At 41.2% G+C, this 23,817-nt stretch overlaps 1 protein-coding gene across 4 annotated transcripts in view; it reads left to right on the top strand.

Annotated features, from left to right (window-relative positions):
- Nucleotides 1-22,566, top strand: part of UTRN (utrophin) — a 4,744,936-nt gene extending 4,722,370 nt beyond the window's left edge. For all 4 annotated transcript variants that reach the window (XM_044069601.1, XM_044069592.1, XM_044069610.1 and 1 more), the window contains one exon: nt 21,317-22,566. In XM_044069601.1, the coding sequence (XP_043925536.1) occupies nt 21,317-21,325 (9 nt within the window). In that variant the 3' untranslated portion in view covers nt 21,326-22,566. The remainder of the gene's footprint in view (nt 1-21,316) is intronic.
- The last annotated feature ends 1,251 nt before the right edge of the window (nt 22,567-23,817 follow it).

Genomic DNA, 23,817 nt, shown 5'->3' with positions numbered 1-23,817 from the left:
CGTTGCAAAACATGCTTTTTTGCTACTATTTGCAGTTTTCTGATTCAAATAGCTTTGCAAATGTTCATTTGTGATTACAATTACAAATGTCTGTCACCAGAGATTAACATATCTGTTTGCATTTCCCACTCATAGCCTCTTTGTATGTTAGCAGCGAGACTGTAGAACCTGGCATTAGGTTAGGTATTCATTTACTCGCAATTTGGAATGCAGGTAACTAAAACATGGTTTCAGACCACTTCAGCAAGATTCTAGAATCCCTAAGTGGAAACTAGTTGGCGTGGTTTTCTTCAAGTTCGCAAAGAGGTGGGACATTCAGAGATGAACTTGTTTGCACCTCTAGAGACCTGCCAGATGAGGATATTCTGCTCCAGAAGCCCTTGCCCAGCAGCATTGTGAACCAACACATTTTCTGTTCAGTGAAGTCTAGGAGTTCTCTGTAACATTGCCCCACTCCAACTCATTCCAAAATTTCTAGGAAGGCTATGGCAGGATAAGGCAGTTTTCAAAATGGTTCACATATCCACAGAGAATCCAGTAACACTTCCTGTCTGCTGTACTGTGCCAACCCATGAAATGGGTTTCTTGGCACTCCCTAACCTTAAGGGGGCTCAAGGCGTGATAGAATTAAGGTTAGAACCATGCAACCATGTGTTACGTTCCTGGGTGGTCCGTGTTTTGCATAGCTAACACAAGGGAGATGTACTTGGTCAAATGGAAGAGATTTTTCAGTCTGCTGCAGTAGGAAGCATATGGAACCAACCGCCTCTTGCATTCTTCTGTTGTTACAGTCTTCTCTGAACTTTTTGAGCAATGCTTTGCATGATCCTCCTTAAACACATCTCTTAAAAGTTTGTCTGCTTTTGGACTCTTCACTCTCCTCCAAATGTGCTGTCAAGTTGCTTCTGAAAGGTACTTCACACTTAAGGTCCCAGTGGAGAGATGCACTCCTCTTCTCCATGATTTAAACTTTGTTGGGAAGCTCACCCATCCTTCTTTTGAACCTGCCAGTTCTGCAGCTCTCCAATTCTTTCCAGGAAAAAAAATGTTTTCCTAGTAACCAGTATTTCAGTTGGAAGAATCTCATAACTGCACACATTGATGTGTAAGAATCCTACAGAGTTTTCCACAAGAACAGGGTGGAACAAAGGGCCATCATTTCTTTCATGCCGAAAACTGGTTTCAAAGCTCTCCTCATATCATTTTGCTTCCCAATCTGCAAAACAACTGCAGTCTTCTTACGAAAAAGGTTTCAACCAAAGGCTGCGTGAGGCTGCCACTTAAACTTCTATTCTCCAAAGTATTTTAAGTTGGATAATCAGGCTAGAGATGAGGCTGCTTTGCCTTTGCTATACTAAAGGCCTTGCTGTAGCCTTTCTCCCACGTTCATTGCGAGCTTCTTTCTCACTAACTGGTAATCTTCTTTTCATTATGAACATACTGCAACAGTAATCCTTAAGAAGACTGTAGTAAGTGCTGTGTAAGGGTAGTTGTAGCCATCGACATTTGATTGATAGGATCCTTGCTGGAGTAGACTTCCCGCTTTTATTTGCATTGTTACTTGGATGAACTGTGTAGGCCTCCTCCTGTACATGCAGATCATATTGGCAGTTGTCATTTCTTAACCGGATAAGAACCGTTTTTTCCACAATCATCTATCTAGGCAGCCAACAGGAGATTTCTTTTTGTGATATAGACCTTTTTTCTGCCACCTTTTCCCTTTGATATTGTTGGGGTTGGTGTTCAGTATGCCTTAACAAGGGCATGTCACGTGCTTCCTCAAGTGATATAACCCCCTCTCGAAGCCCTAGCTCCTTTCTAAGCATCACTTCCATGTGATCTTGTCTCCACTGGGGATTCTAGTACAGAATGTACACCCTAGGTATACATGCCTGATCCTCCCTTAAATATGTTCTTAGTGCAGTGAGGGTCCTCGCATCGCTGCTGGACGATGTTTTATATTTTTAATGTGCTGTGTGTTGGGTAGTACCTTAAAGCTGGCTTGGATGATTACTTACTGCTGCTTTCTTTTTTGTAGCTTAGACTTTTTCATGCTACTTAATGTTGGGTTTGGTTAATGTTGATACATATTTGTTAGTTATTCCCTGTTCTAATGAAGTACTGAAGATATGGCGCAGTTCATTCTCCCATTTACTGCCAATAGCATAGCTAGGGTGGGGTGACGGGTGGCAACTGTCCCGGATGCAAAGTGTTGGGCGGCGTGATCGGCCAATCCTGATCACTCTTTAATGCATACTGGCTTCTAAAAGCCTGTATTGCATTTGTAGTCAGACCTGAGCCCTGTAGTACTTTTTGTAATCTAAACAGTAGCAACTGCTTGCTACAGTTTCAAAGAAAAAAAAGTTTTTTTCTTTTTTTACTAAATTAACATGGATGATGGTTTGGAATAGGGTGCAGGAATATGACCTGATTGGCTTGGGGGGTGTCGTGGAAGGCACAGACTCTTTTTATTTTGCGTGCTACTTTGTGGTACTGGCACAGGGCACTGGGTGTGCCAGCTGTGCTTCTGTGTACTGCCTCTGACTGCAGTTGAAGTCTGACCAGAAGCATTAGTGAGCAGGGAAGGTCTTGAGTGTAGATTTCTTCAGCAGGAGTAACTCTGTAATGGAATGACTGTTAATACTAATATTCTAAAGACTTGAGATGTGATGACTTAAGATGTCAGAGAAGTGTAGTTGTGGGAGATACCTACTGTTAACATTAGACATCACGTCTCAGTTATAAAGAATGATGAACCTGCATCCTTCCCACTGGCTTTGATTTAGGAGTTTTCACAAAACATTTGTCTGTAGTTTTTCTACACCCCCCCCCAATATGTTTTTTTTTTTTCCTTGGTTCTGGCACAATAGAAATAAATGCATAATACTTTAATACTTGTCTTCTCCTTCTTTGTTTGCATTTCTGACAGAAACTATTCTGAATGCTGCCTGCACCATAGCACAGAAGAATAAAGCTCTTACTGTACCTCCCATAACCTTTTCTGAATAGTTGCACAGGCACGGGAGGGATTGGATGGGGAAAAGTTTGGGAGCGAGTGGCTGATGCCTACTTGCCCATCCTGGGAGGAGGGAGGCAGCCGAGACTTTATGCAGCAGCAGCAGCATTAAGAACTATGTCAGTTCTGCAGTGCAGGTGATATACTGCTTAGTTGGAAGGCTGCCCATGAGTGGAGGTGTGCATATATTTCCCGAAGGCAGCAACTCTGAAGCTAGGAGGGCTGCCTCCCAGTGGTAGGGGGGTTAGGGCACACTCCTCAGCAGCAATGTGATGCTGCACCAGCGTCCTCTGTCTTCTCACTGGCCTTGAACATGGGTCGTGTTGAGCTGGAGCAGGCTATGGCAGGTATGGTGGGCCTGCTGAACAGTTTAAAAGAAAAAAATCTTTTACTAAATTAACATGGAGGATGGTTGGGGGCTTTCTAAACTGTGAAGGAGATAGTTCTGACTGTAGGAAGTCTTCCTCTTTAGAAGATCTGATGGGATCTGTTAGTGAGCTGTGGGGGGTGGGAGAAAAAAAAAAAAAGGGAACTACTCTGAACTCTGTTTTTGCACTTCCATGAGTGGTTGTTTCACTTGTGTTACTTGCCAGTTAACACAGTAAAAGATAGGAGTATTAAATTAGATGCCAACACAGATTCCCTTCCCTTTTCTATGAAAGTATTGTGCAATATGCTACTCTGTTATCTAACGGAAGTGATTATCCCAAGATTTGGGCGCACTCGATCATTATCCTGAAAATATGTGCAGTCATTTGTGCTCCACAGGCATTCAGACCACAGTATTCAGGGGCCCTGGCATGGCTTTGGTATGCCATTTGAACAGAAGATGGGCAAAGATTTTAGCATTGTTAAAGAAGACTAGGAAAAAGCATTTTCAGTCACTGTTGTGGGAGTTAACAGCTCAGACAGTCCATATCCTGGAGGTCTTGCTCAGTTTTTACTTTGTTTTGTAGACGAACATTTAAACTGAATTTGACCTTTGCAGTGAACATATTCTGTCAGTTTGGTAGCTGAGAATTTGAACCCTTGTGATCCGCCCCTGCTGGGCCCCTTCTTGCTTCACTTTCCTGAGGGTAAAAGCAACGGGTTATTCTTTGCATACTTAGTGGTATGAGGAAACGTTTCCAGTGTACCCGTCCACATTTCTCGTACAGAATGTCTTCACAAAGAAAAATGGGATGTTTCACTTGGAGCCTGTCTTGCAGTTAAATCACGTAATGATGTCCCCATTCCAAAGCATGGCTTTCCAGTGCGTTATAATTTTCAATTGTTCCAACCAGCACCACCTTCCTGATGTCCCCTAGAAGAAAGTGTGCAGTTTTTCAGTGTAGTGCTTGCTTCTTTTCTGCTGTGAAACAGAACTTGATATGTATGTGCTTTCAGTACAATCCCATTACTTTAATTTATTTTGTTGCAGTTACCGTCTTCATCTGTCTCCTCCTCATCACCCATACCCAAACAGTTGCCTAATAAGTGTGATACAGTTGACAAATACAAACACGGGCACAATGTCTGAGTCAGTGCTACTCTGGACTGCAGCATGACATCCTGGGCTGTTCATACTGCAAGACATGTAATCCCACTACCTTATGAAGAACTTGTTCCTTTTAACTACGTAATGAAAAGAGCTGGCCTCACTTTTATTTTATTCCACTAATCCTGACAGACGTTTTGGCGATGACAGTGGTAGTAGCTGGCACGTAAGCTTTCTAAAGTGGAAGAGAGAGTTCTGGCTATAAGAAGTCTTCCTCTAGAAAACTGAATAGTTACCTTTTGTCCTTAATCCCCCCATGTGCAACACAATAGGTTTGAATCTGTGAAGGTTAAGTCATGACTGTGGCCCTGTGTCTGGTACCACCATTATGTGGGTGAATGACATCAGAACACATTCTTTTCCGGTTTGCTGAACAGTTATGAAGTTTACCGGTGGTTTGCAGTGCACTGTCGCCATTAGCTTACTTGCCTTAGAACTTAAAGTATCTGTTGAAGTAATCTGACTTTCATCAGAGTACTTAGTGTAACTGTCAGCATTAAAGGCTGAAGTCATAGAAAAAATACAAACGTTCTTGTTCCTGGACTGGCACCAGAGAATTCACTCCCAGCAGTAACAGTTTATATACCTGAGTAGGGTACCTAGCTACCATCATCAGCCTCAAGTTTTAGCAGTCACACACACACACACACACACACACACACACACACACACACACACACACACACACACTTATCAGGTTTTGTTTACGAAGGCAGTTTTTTCAAGCCAAATGCTGATGCCATCAGAGATTGACTGATGCCCGGACATTTATGGCTGACAACAGAAACAGAGGTGTAGGAGTCAAGTCATGCCATTGTGCTTCTTGGTCAGTCTCCTTTTCTTCCTCACTGTCATCCAGCAGATGTAGAATAAAAAGTGGAAACCCCTCTAATGGGAAAGATGAGAAATTACCATCCTTTCCTAGGTACAGATAGTCCACTCCACTAGTATGACACGTCATATTTCTGCATCCTCAAATGAGAGGACTCTGTGGACAGTTCTTCACAATCCCTGGCATCAGTTCCAGATTCCCCATCTTGTGGAGAATTCTTGTTTATGACAGCTGAGATTTACTCAGGAAAGGAACAGGATTTGGCATGCAAGTGCAGTCAGGATAGTAGGAAACACTGAGCCACTTCATGGATCCTTCCTTTTGTGATAGGTTGTCTACCTAGATTTCTCCATACCTATTTGATACTGTATGTATGCTGTTACTTTTCTCCCAGAAAAGATGATTGGATCTGTAGTCCTCCCATGAAAATAGTTTTGTCTACAATTCCAGCAGTAAGTGTTACAATATTCTCCCAATTTTCCTAAGCCCTAGTCCTAGCCTCCAGTTAGTATTTTGCAGTTAAGCTGTGCTGTTGTATATTTCTTGGGGCCATTGTGTCAATAAAGGGCATTAATCATGTGGGACAAATTAATTAGTAGCAGAAACTGCTAGTTAAGATTGTCTTTGTCAAATATTATGGGCTGTCTGTGTCCGCAGGACTTGTCTGATGTTGAATACCCAATGGAAAAAACAAAAAGTGTTTGCTGCCATAAGGACCTTTTATAAACTCACTGATGTGGCAAGTTGGTTGGCAGCAGTATTTTTGTCCAAATCATGTGCCTTCTGGGGATGTCCAATAAGACTGGTATGGATTTCTCCTTTGAGAGCCCAATGTGTGCTTTGATGCACCTATGCACTAAAGGTGAGTCACATGACTGCATGAGAGGCCAGGAGCACCCAGACATGGTTAGACTGTTGTAGTCTTCTACTTATAAATGGTATGCAAGGCATTCATGGATACCTCATAAGCTTTTCACTAGACATGTCATCATGAGCAGATGTTATGCTTTTGCCTTTCTGCATTATGATATGTTGCCTACGTTTGTGTCCTGGTTCTTTATGATTCAGTTGGATCCAAAAAAGTTTAACAACAAATGAACAAATTCAAAGTAGCACATTTGGCTAAAACTGAAAAAAAAAGCAAAGAAAGCTGAAAAGCATATTTATGGATTGGGGAGCCCTTCCCCTTGTACCACCAAGTGGCTGTACACTCCATGTTTATTTATTTAGATTCCAAACTAACAACATGTCTGAAATGCTTGGCTGCAGGTGTTTACCATTGTAAGAGGTTGTATGACTTCAGTGTTAAAAAACAAAATAAGTGGGGGAGGATACACAAACCCCCTACATGGAGCCTCAGGAAGGCTTGTCCCTTGCAAAATGTACTTTGCATCTTTTTTTTTCTCCAAATTCTGTTATTTCCAATTCAGTCCCTGAGGTATGAATTCTGCTTTGTATTTATTGTATCCTGTATTATTATAGCTCCTTGTATATCAGTTACAGTTTATTATATTTTGCTGCTGTTTCATTGTATTGCTACAGTCATGTTTAGATTGTTTTGTTTAGTTATTATTGAACATGGATGAAAGGGACATATTTGTCTGTTTTGTCTACTCTGGTGTTTGTCAACCTTTGGGAGAAGGGGAATATAGTAAAATATTAATTTGTCATAAGTATTGTAGATACAGGTAGGCTTTTCATTTGTAAGAAACACTTGTAGGGCTGTTTAGGGTTAGTCATAATAGGTTTGTAGGTGTTACTAGGTTAACAACCACAGGAGCCTTTTTAAGCTTAGCCATGCATCTCAAATCTCTGACAAGTTCTGGTACCCCTGATAAATGTAAGTAGGGGCTTGGGAGATGAAACATTTATGAGCAGTGGCCAGGGAAATGAACCATTTACAGGATGCCTGTGTCCATTAGAGTCATAGGTGCCAATCCAGGGATGGGTTTCCTGTTCTCCATCCATATGTTCAGGAGCCTGTTCCAGAGATGGGATATTCTCTGGGATACATACCTTTCTCTCCAGCAGGTTTTGTTTATATCACAAGCAAGGTTTACGTCTTTAGAATGGGTAATTCTGGTGCTGTTCATTTTTGCGGATATGCAGGAGGTACATCAGAGTGGGATCTGACAAGGCCCTATATGCCAGGCATAAATCTCCCCTCAAAAGCATGTAGGGATATGGCCTTGAAGTGGTCTACATAGGAAATTTTGCCTTATGCCTTGTATTCTTTTAGTGAATAACCTCTGTGAATGTTCCAATTGTTGGATATGCCTGGTTAGGTACATACCGAAACAGGCATTGTACTCAAGGATAGGTTTGATGAATGCTAATACAGTGGGATAATGACTTCCTTGGACCTAGATACTATACCTTTGTTTCTGAATTGTGCAACATAGAATGATTTCCTCACTACTGTAGACACATGATGGTCAATTGATAGATTACTGTCTGTGTGTGTCCCTAAGTCCCTGACTAATGGGTCAGCTCTAAGGGGTATGTTGTCAATGTATTTGTTACTAGAGGTGGATGACTTCCCAAAGGGATACTGTTATGCATTTCTTGGCATTTAGACACCAGTTATTTGTCTGTGTCAGCCCTTCGTGGAGTACATTTGTGTCAGTGTGAGATTCAGTGACAGCTCCTAATAAAGAGAAATGTGCTGACTGGAACCTGTCTGGAGAAAGGTGATTGGTCTAAGGCTTGGAGTAAGCACTCTCATTTATTCTTTTGTGTGTTTTAGTTTTTAGCGTCTGGTGTTTAAGCTCCGCTTTTGAGCGAGTTTCTGCTTGTTTTTGAACCAAGGTGGGCTACCAGCCACAACTCTGAACTGAGATACTAGATGACTAGAGGCTTCTGTGCTTCCCAAAAAACATACGTTGCCTGCTTTTTTGCTTAATTATACTAATTATTTCACTTTTGTATTGTGTTCTGCTTATTTATTGCTGTATTTAAATGCTGTTAACTAAACTGCAGTGTGTGTACTGGATTTGTCTGCCTTACTGTGCCTGTTAAATCATAATTTTTGTTGTTTTCATTATTGCAAAGCTTTTTTTGCTACTTTCATTGTTTGCAAAGTAATTGTTGCTACTTTTCACTGTTTGCAAAGCATCTGTTCTGTTTGTTCTGTTTTCCTGCCAAGCAGCGTTTTAAATAACTGATTTGTTTGCTGTTTAACACATTCTTTAGTGTCCCCTTGATGTTTTTCTGCTGTTTAAAGATTTTTTTTTAGTGTTTCCCACCTAAATTAATGTAGCTAGTAGCTGTAGCATAGTTCAGATACAGTTTTGCTGCACCTGGATCTGTCTGTTGTGGCTGTTGTATTTGGAGCACATTTTCCAAGCCATCTTTGATAGGAAGTGGCCCTTATGCGCTCTTGTGAGAGAAGTGTGCTGATTTAGACTTTTCTGGTGAAAGGTGATTGGTCTGGGGTTTGGAGTAAGCACCCTCATTGGTTCTTTTGAGTTTGTTTAAAGTTTAAATCTTTAGCTTCTGGTATTTAAGCCATGTGTTTGTGCAGGTTTCTGCCTGTTTGCACATCACTCAGCGCCACGCACTGCTGCACAGTTGTGCACCATGCGCTATAGCTAGACAGGTAATTTCAACACTTTTTCCCGTAGATACAGCTATAGTACATTAGTGTAGTTCTCATCTTTAGTACATCTCTGGTCTAGGAAGTATTGCTATTGTGCTGTGACCTAGTAAACCACCAGCCAAAACCCCCATCAGAAATACCCATCTACAGAACACCTCCTGGAAATGGCCTAAAAGGACCCCCTTTGTGATAAAAGTTCTTCAAACCTAGCATTATGGACAGTTGAACTACCCTTGTTTCTCCTGACAGCCTTGTTGACTTGGGTCTCCAGAGGCAGTGTAGCAATTGCCTTGTCTACACTGACAACCTTCTACTAATAACTAATTCTAGTACAGAGTGCAAGAGATGTATCTACACCAAGAATCCCTCTTCTCTTGCACTCAAAACAGTAACACTGAAGAGGTTGTCAGCTCACCCACCACTACTCATGCACACAGTATGCATCCAACACATAAATAAAAACAACACGTTGGTTCTTTTAAAAAAATTACTGAAACACTAGAGACCTCCAAAACAAAAGACTGCTACAACTAACACAGTTCCCACAGCACCCAAGACACACAGCAACACAAGTGTCTCACCCACCAGGCCCTTAAGTCGTAACAATCAAAACCCAAATTTTCTTGTCACTGCAGACTGCATAGTGAGACACTCAGATGTCCCCCTCACCTGGTTAGATAGGTAGAAAGTCACGGTAAACTGCCTCTCCGGTTTTAGGATTCGTCAGATCACGCATGCACTCAGGTCTCTCGCCAACATGTACCATTATGTCTCTGTCATTGCTCATAGTGGAGTGAATGACCTGAGATGTACCTCACTGGACTATATGAAAAGATATGATTGAGCTCTCCGAGTATGTGTCCTAGACAGGTATGTCCCTAGCCTTGAGCAGTATATTACCCTTACCTAGAATGATGTCACAGTATAAACAAAAATAATCAATTTCAATAATTGGTTTAGTTTTTGGTGTCATTCAAAGGGGCATCCAGTTGTCACCCAAGGATGACATGGTCAACAAACCTCATTACTTTACCAGAGAAGGTTTGCACCTGGCACCACTAGGTTTTTGGCTGCTGGCAAAGGCTCTTGCCTCCCCCATAGTGGCATTTTAGGCAAGGTGTCAAAATCAAAATTGCCGTCGTGAAAATTGCCAACCATAACAAAGTAAGGGTTATGCTGTTAATTACTAGGAGCTTAAACCAAAAATTGCACACCCTGGCATCACTGGTGGGATGTAGATGTCTGTGCAGTCACAGAAACCTGATTCAAGGCCTCAGAGAGTATCCCGGCCTTGCAAGGCTATAATGTCTTCCACACCTTCAGACCGCAAAATGAACATGTGAGAACCAAGGAAGGTGGTGTTTCTGTCTATATTAGAGATAAATTCACCTCCCGACTAGTTAAACTGGACAACTCCATAGAGTTACTCCATGTTCTGATTACTGCTGTGGATAAGACCCCCATTCAAGTCATAGCTAGTTATAGACCCTCCCCCCCATGGATCATAATGTGCACAAGGCCTAACTGGAGTCAATCCAAATATTGCCAAACACTCTGGTCATGGGGATTTCAATTATCCCACCATCAACTAGGAAACTACTCTAGTCCTAACTCACTAGCAAAAAAGTTCCTTGACTGTAACTCAAATGCCCTGGAATAAATTGTTCAAACCCCAACAAGAGGAATAAACCTACTAGATTTGGCTCTCACTAACATGACAAACAGATTCACCACCACAACTGTCGGACTGTCATTAGTTAAATCTGACCAGAAATCAGTCGCCTTTAAACTGGCACTAACACCAGAACTCACAAGAGGTGAATTCAGACTAAAAATCTTCACCAAAGCAAAAACTGTACCCTCTTAGGTTAAGGGATGAATGTATTCCAAGCCTAACCCCAGCTGGAAGTGGTAACTACACCAAAGCTTACACTAAAGCCCTGTACAATCACTTATATAAGTGTGTAGACTTGGCTGTTCCAGAGAGAATCAAAACCAGAGCCCCAAGTTAAAAAAAAAAAAAAAAAAAAAATTCGCCTTTGTAGACATCCAAAATCAACCAACTTTACAAGAAATGCAAAAAAGTTGTTGCCGTCGTAGAAAACTAAGGCAAGGCCCCAACAATGGAATAGCACCCTTCTCAGCCTCAACAGGCAAATAAGACAACATGAAAAGAGTCATGGAAGAGCTCTCCGATCTTGTAGCCCAGGCAGGAATGACCCTAGCCCTGAGTACCATCCTGCCATCAACCAGAATGATACCGGCAGTACAAGGACAAAATGATTGACTTCAACACTTGGCTAGCTTGTGGTGTCATTCTAATGGGATCCAGTATCTGTCTGCCTGGGACGACATGGTCGACAGACCACGATGCTTTACCAGAGATGGCCTGCACCTGTCACCCCCAGGATTCCGGATACTGGCTAAGGCTCTTGCTGCTCATATCATGCCTTTTTTAGGCAAGGTTCAAATGACAACTTTACCATAACAGGAACAGGCAAGCAAAAACTGAGGGTAATGCTACTCAATGCTAGAAGTCTAAACCACAAAATGCACTCCCTCGAGGCACTCCTTAAAATGGAGAACATCGATATGTGCAGTGACTGAGACCAGGTTCATGGCTCCAGAGAGCACTCCTGCATTACCAGGCTGTAACTCCTACCACACTTTTCAGTCACCTAACCTGGCCCAGAACACCAACGGTGGAGATGTGTCCATATTCATTAAGGATATCCACACCTCCAGGCTAGTTGCTCTGCATAATGCATCTGATTATCCAAATGCAACTAACTCTGGACAAAACTGCAATCCAAATTGTAGCTTGCTACAGATCCCCCACCATGCCCCAGGTTTCCCACTCCTCTTTTCTTGATATACTGGAAAATATTAGGGTTCAACCAAACACCTTAATAATGGGAGATTTCAACTACCCACCATTAACTGTGAAAACTACTCATGTACCAACTCCTTCGCTCAACGCTTTCTGGAATTCATAAATTCCAATGCCCTGGATCAACTTATCCACACCCCCACCAGGGGCAGCAATATCCTTGACCTAGTCATTACCAGCATGAGTGACCAGTGTTCCACACCTGAAGTCAACTCCTCATTGGTCAGATCCATAAGCTAATCACCCTAGATATCCACATCCCACCCCATTAAGGAAATCACGGTAAAGCATTTCTCCAAAGCCAACTTCATGCTTCTTAAGACAGATGTGACAAACTTCATGACACCCATGCAGATGGACAATACAGTTACGACTGCTAAATCCTACACAAATGCACTCTATAAGCACTTACATGAGTGCATGGATTGTGCTATCCCAAACAGAACCAAGATGCTATCCTCCAAAAAAAGGGAGGCAATCTAGTGGTCCCCTGCCATAAACAAACTCTACAACAGAATGAAGAAACTGTTGCAAAAGTGAGTAAAATCCCATGGAGGAGTTCCCTGGTCAGCCTCAGTAAGAAGCTGAGATCCCTTATAAGATCCTCCAAAGCTAGCTATGAAAACGAAATCCCCACTGATTCTTGGGACAACCACAAAGCATTCTATAGCTATGTCAAGAATCTCAGTGGCAACACCCAGATCTGCTCTGAGTTGCAGCACAATGGCATGAAAATTACAGAACCAACTGATATTGCGAACGTCCTGGCAGATAGGTTCAGTGCTAACTTTATCCCCCTCTCACCCTTTAAAGGGCCCATATCTATACAGGAAGAATGCAGAGTCCCTGTAATCACAACTACACAAGAAAAAGCTGCACTCTTTAAAGCCAAAAACACAGCATCCATGGGACCGGACAACATCTCAGGCTGCGTTTTACATGAATTTCAGAACAAACTGGCTCCCCACCTAAGCACCATGTTCAGTCATAGTCTCACATCAGGCTTTGTGCCCACTGAATGGTGCACAGCAACAGTTATCCCACTCCACAAAGGGAGAGCCACCACTGAACCCTGGTCTGTAAGGCCATGGAACGTATCATCATGGAACTTGTAAACAAAGACATTGGTAACCTCCAAACTCTGGACCCCACCCAGTTCAGGTTTGTGAAAGGCAGATCATGCCTCCTGAACCTGATCGACTTCTGTGAGGCAGTCACCAAAACTGTAGACAAGGTTAAGGTGGTTCGCACAGCCTATCTTGACCTCGCCAAGGCTTTCAACACCATCTCCCATTCTGGAATTATAGCTAAACTCACTAAACTAGGTATAAATCCCTACGTCACAAGATGGGTTGCCAATTGGCTCACTGACAGAACCCACACTGTAAAAGTTGCAGACTCCAAATCTGACTTCAAACCAGTGACAAGTGGAGTACCACAGGGTTCAGTCCTGGGACCTCTCCTGTTTGGTATCTACTTTTCAGAAGTACAGGCTAACACAGAAGGCCTTTGGCTAACGAAGTTCGCAGATGACTGTAAACTAGGAGCCATAATTGAATCCCTAAATGATGTGGACATCCTACAGAAGGGCCTCACTGAGACAGTTGCCTGGTGTCAGAGCCATGGCCTCAAGCTCAATGCCAAAAAGTGCATTGTCATCCCCTTTGGTAAAAGCTCTGTACCCATGAACTACCACATAGGCGGCAGTCTACTTAACGCTGAATGTTTGATAAGAGACCTGGGGACCCAGGAGGACAGCAGTCTCTCCTTTGATAATCACATCACCACAGTAGACAGGAAATCCTTCTACGTGGCACACCTCATCACAAAAAAGTTCTCATCTAGGAAAAAAGAGGTCATTGTTCTCCTGTACTCGACACTCATTAGACCCATTATAGAGTACAACGACCCTTTTGGAATGTACCTTACAAGACATCTGCAGCAGCTGGAAATGCCACAGAAGTACCTCACAAAGAGGATTACTGGCCTCAAACAGATGCCCTACACTGACTGTCTGAAAGAACTCCAGCTTTACTCCATAGCATATCACCTACTCCGAGGTGATCTCTGCCTAACATGTAAAGCTATGTCAAACCCAGAGCTGTTGGACATGCTACACCTAAAGAAATCCCAATCCCTCCGAGCTACATGCTCTAGGGACCTAAACCTTGTCACCACAATAAACAGGATATGCTGGAGGGATAGATTCCTGTCCCAGAGACTTCCCATACTCTGGAACAAGCTACCCATCTATGTCAAACAAAGTTCCTCATTAGTACTCTTCAAGAAAAATCTTGATAAGTGGATGGGAAATAGGAAATACACCCCGGGGATCACTTCGGTGGCTCTGCTTGACAGGGGCATAGGAAAATAACTTTCTTGGGTGGCATAAGCCAGGGAACCTTATTGGCTAGGCTTACGTAGGCCCTTGGGCCGATAGCCTAGTACCTACCTATGAACCTATGTCAAATCCTCTAAGGGTAACTTTGAGAAAAACTTAGTAGTCACAGCCAAGGATAACCAGAATGCCTTTTACAGCTATGTATGTAGCCTAAAAGGTAGGACCCAAGCATGTGCCGCACTAGTGACTAACTGTATCACACACTGATCCCGCAGAGATAGCAAACCTGCTAATGGACAGATTTGGTGAACATTTCACTCCCCTATCCCCTCCAAATTTATCACAAACCTTGCCCCCAACTCCCCCACCCTACATATCCGAAGAGCAGATCATTAAAGCCTTGTCAAAGGCAAAAACACAGCCTTTATGGAACCAGATGGTATCCCTGGCTGTCTTCTAAAAAAAAAAAACGTGAACTAGCATTACCATTAAGTACTCTATTCAATCACAGCCTTAACCACTGGCTTTGTTCCTACAGAATGGAGAACAGTATCAGTTATTCCTCTCCACAAAGGTAGCTTGGCAACAGACCCAGGGAATTATAGACCCATAAATCTGACCAGCCTCATCTGTAAAGCCATGGAATGTGTCATCATGGACCTTATAAATAAAGACATAGGCAAGCTCCAAACCCTGGATCTGACCCAATTCGGCTTCATCAAGAGAAGATCCTGCCTGTTAAACTGGGTGGATTTCTTCAAATATGTGACCAGGGCCATTGACGAGGGCAAATCTGTGCACACAGCATACCTCAATTTGGAAAAGCCTTTGACACAGTCCTACACTCAGGCATTACAGATAAACTTTGCAAACTGAACGTAAGCCCCTTTGTTTTAAGATGGGTTACCAACTGGCTCACAAACTGGTCACACACTATCAAAGTGACTCAACATCAACCAGCAGACCTGTCACCAGTGGGGTGCCACAAGAGTCAGTGCTGGGCCCCCTACTTTTTGGTATGTACTTCTCAGAAGTTTAGGCCAAAACTAAGGGGCTGTGGCTGGCCAAGTTTGCGGACAACTGCAAGCTGGGTACAATTATTGATTCTCCAGATGATGTCCATATACTTCAAGGGTCTTGCACAGACCCAACGACTGGTGTCTTAGCCATGGTCTCAAAATGAATGCAAAGAAATGCATCATCATTCCCTTCAGAAAAAGTAATGTCCCTTCACGCTATCAAATTAACAATACCCTATGTATCTATAGTTGGTAAGAAATCTGGGATCACAAGTACACTGCGACCCTAACTTTAACCACCATGTGTCTACTGTAATAAGGAAGGCTTTCTATGAAACACACTTGATTAGCAAAGGCATCACCTCTAGAGCAAAGGAGGTTATAATCCCTCTATACTTGTCACTAATCAGGCCCATAATAGAGTATAACACCCCTTTTGGCATGTACAGTACAAAGAACCTGCAGCAATTGGAGAGACCTAAGAATTTTCTAACTAAAAAGTTCAAGGGACTCCAGCATGTGCCTTACATAGAGTGGTTAAAGTCACTGTCAGTATTGTGTAGACTTCTTCGGGAAGATTTATGCCTGGCTTATACAGCAGTCTCCAACCTAAACGTAATGAATTTGCTGCACATCCATAAATCAAATGGGATTAGAACTACCATTCCAGGGAACTAAATATGGCCTGCAACTTGAATAGGACATGCTCAAGGGAAAGATTTGTCTTCCAGTGACTTCCTTTTCTTTGCAATAGGCTGCCAATTCATGTGAAGCTGCCAATTCATGTGAGGCAAAACACCTCTATGACACTGTTCAAAAGGAATCTGGGCAAGTGGATAGGGCACCATGAATTCTTACTGGGGATAGCATCCACAACCCTTCTGGGCATGGGCAGTCATTACTAAATATTATCCTGGGTATTGACTAGAGTATCTGTATTACATTGGGATGAAATGGCTATGCTTGATATGACCTCTGGGTCGATAGCCTAGTAACCTACTATGATAGGTGGCTGCATTCACAATGAGCTCTGCACACAACTGTGTATTGCCTTTGAGGTTGTGGACATGGCTAAAGAATGCCTTGTGGTTGTCCTTGGCTTGGGAGGCCAAATTTACCTTACATTTGGCTTTGGTAGAATTTATTTGTCCTCTGAGTTGTTTGTTTAGTTTGAGTGTGTTTTTATCCTGCTAGATGCTGTATCTTCTAATTTTTGCCTAGATTTTCTTCCTTCTTTTATACAACTTATTGATTTTGTGATTCCACCAGGGTGGCTTGTTTTTTGAGTTAGTTTTGTACTTCTTCCTGGTGGGTACAGATGCCTCTATGCAGCTATTGCCATGCTTGTATAGCGTTTCTGTGAACAGTTCTACATAGGCATCAGTGTTCTCAGGGTCATGGGGGCTTGACATTTTGGCAGGTTATCACTTAGTAGCAGGAAGTTAGCCTTAGAGTAGTTCCTGAATATTCCAGGTTTAGCTGGTGTCCAGGTTTTATTTTTACTACAAAGGAGACCATTTTGTGGTTATACCTTACCATGGAAGACATTACAGTATGGGGTGTGCAGCACACTCCCATTTTAGTGAGGACCAGATCCAGTATGATTGCACCCTTCTTTGGTGTATTGACAAGTCTGGTCCTGGGAGTTTGTGTTTACAAATCCAGGAATTGATGTGCCTGTATGTTAGGTGTCTTATAGGATTTCCAGTTAATAGTGGGGTGATTAAAGTTGCCTGTGAATATGGTATTGGCATGGATGGAGATGGTTTCCAGTACCATACGGCACTGGCTTGGATGGTGAATGTTTCCAGTATGTTTAAATTTATGGTATGGGTTTCCTTGATCGTACAGGGGGACCTACAGCTTGCAAGGAAGTGGTATTGGATTTTGCCTATGGTGATTTGAATATGGAGCAGCTCAAGTGCATTGTACTGTTTGACCAGCCCTGAGGTATATTTATTTTTTATGTAAATTGAGATACCTCCAGCTTTAGCCCCTGTCTGTGAAGTAGCTGGTCTAAATGTGTGGAAGGCATTATTATCTTGCACTGTTGGTGGGCTGTCCATGACTTTAAACTGTCTCAGTGACCACACAGATGTCAGCATTCTCTAGGGTGAAGAGACCATCTAGTGAGTGGAGTGTTTTGTTTAGACTCCTAGCATTGAGCAGTAATAACTTTAGATTTTTTTGGTTTTGATTTGGTATGTCGAAAGTACTTTTAGTTTGGCATTATCAAAAAAGGCACTATGGGAGAAGACAATGTTTTAGCTAATATTTGAAAGCCTGGAGGGGAGAGGTGCAGACCATCCCTGGCAAAGCAGTGTGGTTTGTTGACCATCTTCCTCCATGCTGGCAAATATTGCACCCCCATAGAATCGCACCAGAAACTAAGCCAATTATTAAAGTCCGTCATCTTTTGTTTACATTGTGGCATCATCCTTGGAGAAGGTAAAATGGTTACATCTCTTCATATAGTCTAGGGAGGTAAGTCTTGGGTCATTTACACCCCACATGGACTATGACTGAGTCATACTGGTACTTGTGGTCCAAAGACCTGAGTGTGTGCATAATGTGGTGGATCCTAGTCCTTGATAAGGAAGTGACTTTCTTCTTACGTAGTGTGGTGAGAGGGACATCAATGTGTCTCGCAGTGGAGTCTCTAATCAGATTGTTGGATTGTTTGGTGGCTTGCTTTATGGTCTTAGAAGTAGAGGCTCCATGATATGTGGCTGTATGCATTGATGTGGGGATTTTGAGAGAGTGCATTTGGGGCTGCTGAGGGTGTTTGTTATATGTACTTTATCTAGGAGGTCTTTGGGGTTTAGGAAGGTTACAATTAAGTGCCTCAGCATATTTGGGTCTATACATCTGCTATGAATTGTGTGTGATGAGTGCAGCATGTGTACTACTGATGACCTTATTGACATTAGGAGTACTTTTATGTGAGAGCATTGCCAACAGTGACATTGTGTAAATACATCTCTCACATACCATATCAGTTTGTTTGAGAATTAACTGGTTGTCAGTTAACATGAAGCAATTTTTACATTGCGTCATGATGCCCATATCCACCAATCTGATAATAGAGACAGTGGGGAAAGTTCATATCCATGGCAGCAGACCCTTTTTAATTGATTAGACAGCTGGAGTGAGAATATAAAGCAGTGTCAGGAGTATCTGGTTTGTAACTCTGGGGACAGTGCTTGCCACTGCAAACTAGTTGTCCTGTGCAACAAGGGATTGGTGAAATTTCAGTTGTTCTTTTACAGGAAAAATGTCACTCAGTGTCTGTGTCTATACCGGATGCTGCCAAACAATTGAGGGGAAAATTAGAAGTAGACCCCAAAAATTTAAGGATGAAGTATTTAGACAGGTATTCTGAAGTTAGAAACAAATCAAGCAGTACTTACTGAAAACAAAGAATTAACTTGTCAAGAATGATGAAAAGAGAGGAGTCGCATGAATGGCTACTGCCTGCCTACTACTAGTGCTGGTCTCACCACAGCTCCAGTCTGCTGAGATACAATGCTTCTTTGCTTTTTCTGTCACCAGAAGCAAAACATTAGCAGCAATCCCAAGATGAGAAGTAGGCCACAGCCTGTTTGATGATCCACAGTCTTCTCCCAGATGATGCAAGGGTCTATAGACTTGTAGCCTTTTAGTGGTAGATGCCTTGAATAGCAACCAGATAAATCAGGAACATCAAGCACAAATGCTCACTGCCCAATCAGAAGCAGTCCGGAATCAATGCTTTCTGCTGCTCCTCTCACTAGGAGCAGAATATAAACACAAATTCCAAGCTGTCACCTGTTAAACAGCTATTAGGCTTTCCGGTGATCAGCAGTCTCCAGGAACTATGCCCCTGTATTCCTTCTTTCACCAGGAGAAAACAGAAGAACTAATCCCAAGATGACTACTGAGAGGTAGAATGTGGGCTCTCCAGTAATTGGTGGTCTTGCAATAGATGTTGCAGATTTTAAAGGTAAGATGAAAAAAATGTGTTAATATCCTAAGCACTGTAGTGTGCTCTAAGCAGTTAGATATGAATGAGAGCATAACGTAAGCTTTATCTGTCTAAGTGGACAGACACTCATTTTAAAAGAGAAAGATAGATTAAAGGGGGTGGGCAGTTTATATTCTGGATCTATGGAATACAGTGGGATGGCCAATAAATTGCAGTATTTGAAAGGGAGTGATTTCACAAAATGATCTTGTCCTTACTCCGCCAATGAAGGGAGAGAGGGAAGGAGATATATATGGTCAAAATGACATAAGGGGCAGGCAACTAGAAAGACAGTGAAAAGAATGTCTGTATGACTCACAAGAGACACATTGGTGGTCTCTTTCCTAGTTTTAATATGCAATTAAAAGCAGAACACAAGTAAAATACAGTATAAAGAAAACAAATCACAGTGCACAAAATAGAAGGCTGCAATAAAGTAATACAAAATACAGTAAAGCAAAAGCAAGCTAACCTTTCCCTTACAGCAGGTTGTGGCAGACGCTGGGTGAGCTTTTCCAGTAAAACTTGGAAATGTTTTATTTTACCACTTAAATAGAAGGTGTAGTTCCTAGCTCCACCCTCAGTTAATAATTAACCTTAATTGACCTATTCTAACTTCTGTGTGACTCCTTAATTGACCTGTTGTCTAATTTCTGTGCGACTCACGAGAGACGCATCTGTGGTCTCTTTCTTAGTTTTAATATGCAATTAAAAGCAGAATACGAGTAAAACACAGTGTAAAGAAAGCAAATCTCAGTGCACAAAATACATGAAGGCAATAAAGTAATACAAAATGCAAGAAAGCAAAAGCAAACTAACCTTTCCCTCACAGCAAGTTTTGGCAGAGTCTGGGTGAGCTTTTCCTGATTATGTTTTGTGGTAAAGTAGACTCCCTCTTATCCAACCTCTATTTAACAGGTCTCCCTTAACCAGACATCGAATTTCTGCAGTAGTCCTAGCAAAAGACAACATAGAAGAACAACACTTCTGCCTCCTCTGGGCTAACATTTGAGTTTTAGACTTCATATTCATTAGAAAAATGCGTACTAACACAAAACCTGTTATCCTAGATGATTTATAACCTATAAATATTATTTTGTATGCTTTTTCTGATTAACCAGCCATTCATTTATCCACCCTAAGATCCATCCCAGTGAGACTGGATAAAGAGGGAGTCTACTGTATGATAAACTTTAGGTAGCTGAAAAAGCCTTATTAAGATTGAATAGTGACCTGAGAGTTTGACCAAGTTGTATTTTTATTTTAAATGGGAGTTCCCAGTGCAGTGAGGCTTTTAAAGCAAGGTAATAGTTATGTTTGACTACACAGTGTGTTGAAGGCCCTCAGGGTCTGTTGAATTTGCCTAGCTTTCCCAACTCTCTCCACACTATGTTGGGGAAATTCTACCTCTAGCTGGAGTAAAAATAAGAAGAATCAAAAAGAGATTTGTGGCTTTATGAATATTTTGTGGAATGTTTTCCATTGCAGATAATTTCTGATTCGGGTGAGATTTAGTGGTGTGACCTTCTAACCCAAGTGCAGGAGCGCTAACATATGGTGTTGTACCCCCATGAATGTTGGTACTGAGATGTTTAGAGCACCACATAGTGTGATTCTGGAAGGTAAGCTTACACATGAGGAACCATTTTAGATGGACTTTTGTAATATCTAGTAATATGATTAAGAACTCATACTAGTTTACATTATGGTAAGGAGGGTAGTTTTCTACCTGATTCTTCTGACCACATTTCCCTAAGAGACACAGAATAATGGAGAAAATGTTATTTTAAAAGCAGTTTAAAAAGCAATCTGATGTATTGTTGTGGAAGTGCATTAGAGCTACTAAACTACGTGACCATATTTTGTGGGATCATGCAAAGTAATACATTAAATTCCATGGGAAATTTTGCACCAGATAGTCTTCTGTTACTTTAATTATATTGCAAAACTGTCTTCCACAAATTATTGCAGTGAAATATGCTTCCCAGTGCTCTATACCTTTTTGAACTGGATCTCTTGATGATAACATATTTATTTAAGCATCTGTTCAACACTTGACAAGTTTCTCCTTCCTTTGTAGGTTATGTGAATTACCAGTCCTAAGAAGTCTCTAAACATCATTGTGACAGACAAAACCTGCTGCGATGATCATCTGCCTTTTTTTCTCAAGATATCTATGTAAAGCCACAAACTCCAGCTTTGTATATGAGTGTATCTACTGAAGGAGTGAACCACTGAAGTCCCAAAGACAATGATCCTGTATTCTACATGTTGTCTTTTTCTATGCAATTGTAAATTAATGAATTGTAGAGTATTTGGAACTTAGTTGTCAGTGATTTGTATAGATATGCAGCCGCTGGGGAGGGGGCTTTATATTCCCATTTTTGATAAGTGACATGCTCCGTTCACGGGCTTTGAACACGAGCTGTGGGTAGGCATTCCGTCAGTGTTGTGCATTCTCTCATTGTACAGTTCTGCCACACTGGTCAGTACAGCTTTGGTGACAATTTATTTATACTTGTTACAGTATGCTTTAGTATGACAAAATGTCCTATAAATGTTTTATAAGCTCTTACTGTGTTTTCAAATAATTGTTCCTATTTTAAAATGATATTCTATTTAAAAGAAGAAAACTTGCATTGTCATGTATATTTTTTTCACTGTTCTATAGGACATTGGTTCAGAAGTAAAGAACAGTATGTTTCTGAATGATGAGTGAGCTCAAAGCAATGTGAAATTGAAGTCTTAAAAAGATTTTTTTTATCCCCAAATGTGCCTTTGGGAATACAATTCCAAAGTTTTAACATAGTACAAACCTTCCCAGTAGAACTGAATTCTGGTGAATTCACTGTCATACAGAATTATATGTAATATAATTATTTTTGAAATGGAAAAAAAAGAAAGCCATGGCCACCTTTTCTACCTCAAGTCCCATTTCCTAACATTGTTAGCCCTTGCCTGTTCCACATGAAAGATTCCATTTTACGGGTCAGTAAGAGGTCTGTTTGTTAAAACAGTCAGTGGCCTGATGTCAGGAGCAGGTCTGAAGCCCTTTGTTATTGCTAGATATATATTAATTTTGTCATGGCCTTTCATTTAGTGCAAACATTTTTGTAAAACTTCCATGTAATAATTTGTTCTAACACTACATTGTAAATGTACCCCTTAAACTAAACCATTTGATGAATGGAGTATTGTCTTACATTAGCATTTATGCCAGATATTTGGTTGTTCCCTGGAGATATAGAGAAGTATAGCTTGATCACACTACACTACACTGCTAATATGGTTACATATGTTTTATTCTAAATAAAATTCTTTTTTAACATACGCATTTTGTACTGCATTGGTTAAGTGGTTGTGGGTGTGAAAGTGAGATAAAACAAGTATTTGTCAGTATTAGTTGTTAACCTTCATCTGTGATGTCTGCAACAGTAATTTAGGACGAAGAGAGAAATGTATGCAAGATAATATGTAGTTTGCCCAGTTTAAGTGATAGGAATTTCATTTATATTATTTGCATGTTTATGGGCATATTGCCATTTTTAATATCCCCCATGGTATAACATAAGTCTGCATCATATTGAATGAATCTGTACACTGTTTGCCATGTTTTACTTGTATTACTTGATAAATGATTGTTTTTAACTGCTGTTATACATTCTAAGCGAGAAGGAAATTAACTGGGAGTCATTTGTTGTACAGTTTAATTACAGACATACTAATTATTTATTCCTTTTTAGGTGTTCCTTGTAATATGCAGGCCATTTATGCTTATCAATAACGTAGCTAGGGTGGGGTGAAGGGGATAATTGCCCCAGGTGCAAAGTGCTACAGTGAAAAATCAGCAGATCCTTGTATGTCTTCAGGCATTATGAGCATGAATGCCGGTATAGCAGTGGTGGTCAGAACTGAAGTACTTAGTGCTCTATGAGTGGCATAAAATACAGATGGCAGTTTGCCACAGTGTAAAACAAAGTAAAATCTTTTTTTATGTATATAACTTAAGCACAGTTCAGAGAGAGTTTTTTTTTTTTCACTTGAAGTCGGAAAAGCATTGGGGGGGGTGCCAAATTAGGGAATGGCTCCAGGGAATAGCTGGATAATCATCTGATGCTAATTCATAATTTATTGATAAGTGGGATATTGGACTATTCTAAAACAATCCATTTTATTCTGTGATTGAGACTAAAGACAAATGTATCAAGAAATAAGAAAATGAAAAAGGATGTATTATTTAATAACCTCTGTCATAAAAGCAGAAGTTGTCATTGTAAAATATAGGAATGTAATTACTATACACTTCAGTGAGTGAAATGTGCAGTAGGCAATAATGTCAAATACAGCTCCACATTTAAGAAATCGTACTGGCAGTACTTGAAGATACCATTTTTTTTGCGTCATCTGGTGTGTGGCTAGGGCTAATTTGATCGTGCTTGACTGAGGGCAGTGTTTTGAAGAAAATATGCTTGGGACAGCCCTGTTTCCATGCTACGTTTTTTTTTTTTGTAGGATACGCTATTGGTTTCCAATCTACATGCTTTTGTGCAACGATCCATATCTGGTCTTTCATTAAGATAG

This window comes from Protopterus annectens, chromosome 1.part0 (assembly GCF_019279795.1).
Source record: "Protopterus annectens isolate FY-2018-M chromosome 1.part0, PAN1.0, whole genome shotgun sequence".
NCBI classification, from domain to species: Eukaryota; Metazoa; Chordata; order Ceratodontiformes; family Protopteridae; genus Protopterus; species Protopterus annectens.
Note: the sequence above shows the minus strand (reverse complement) of the source record. Positions and strands in the feature narration are given on the sequence as shown.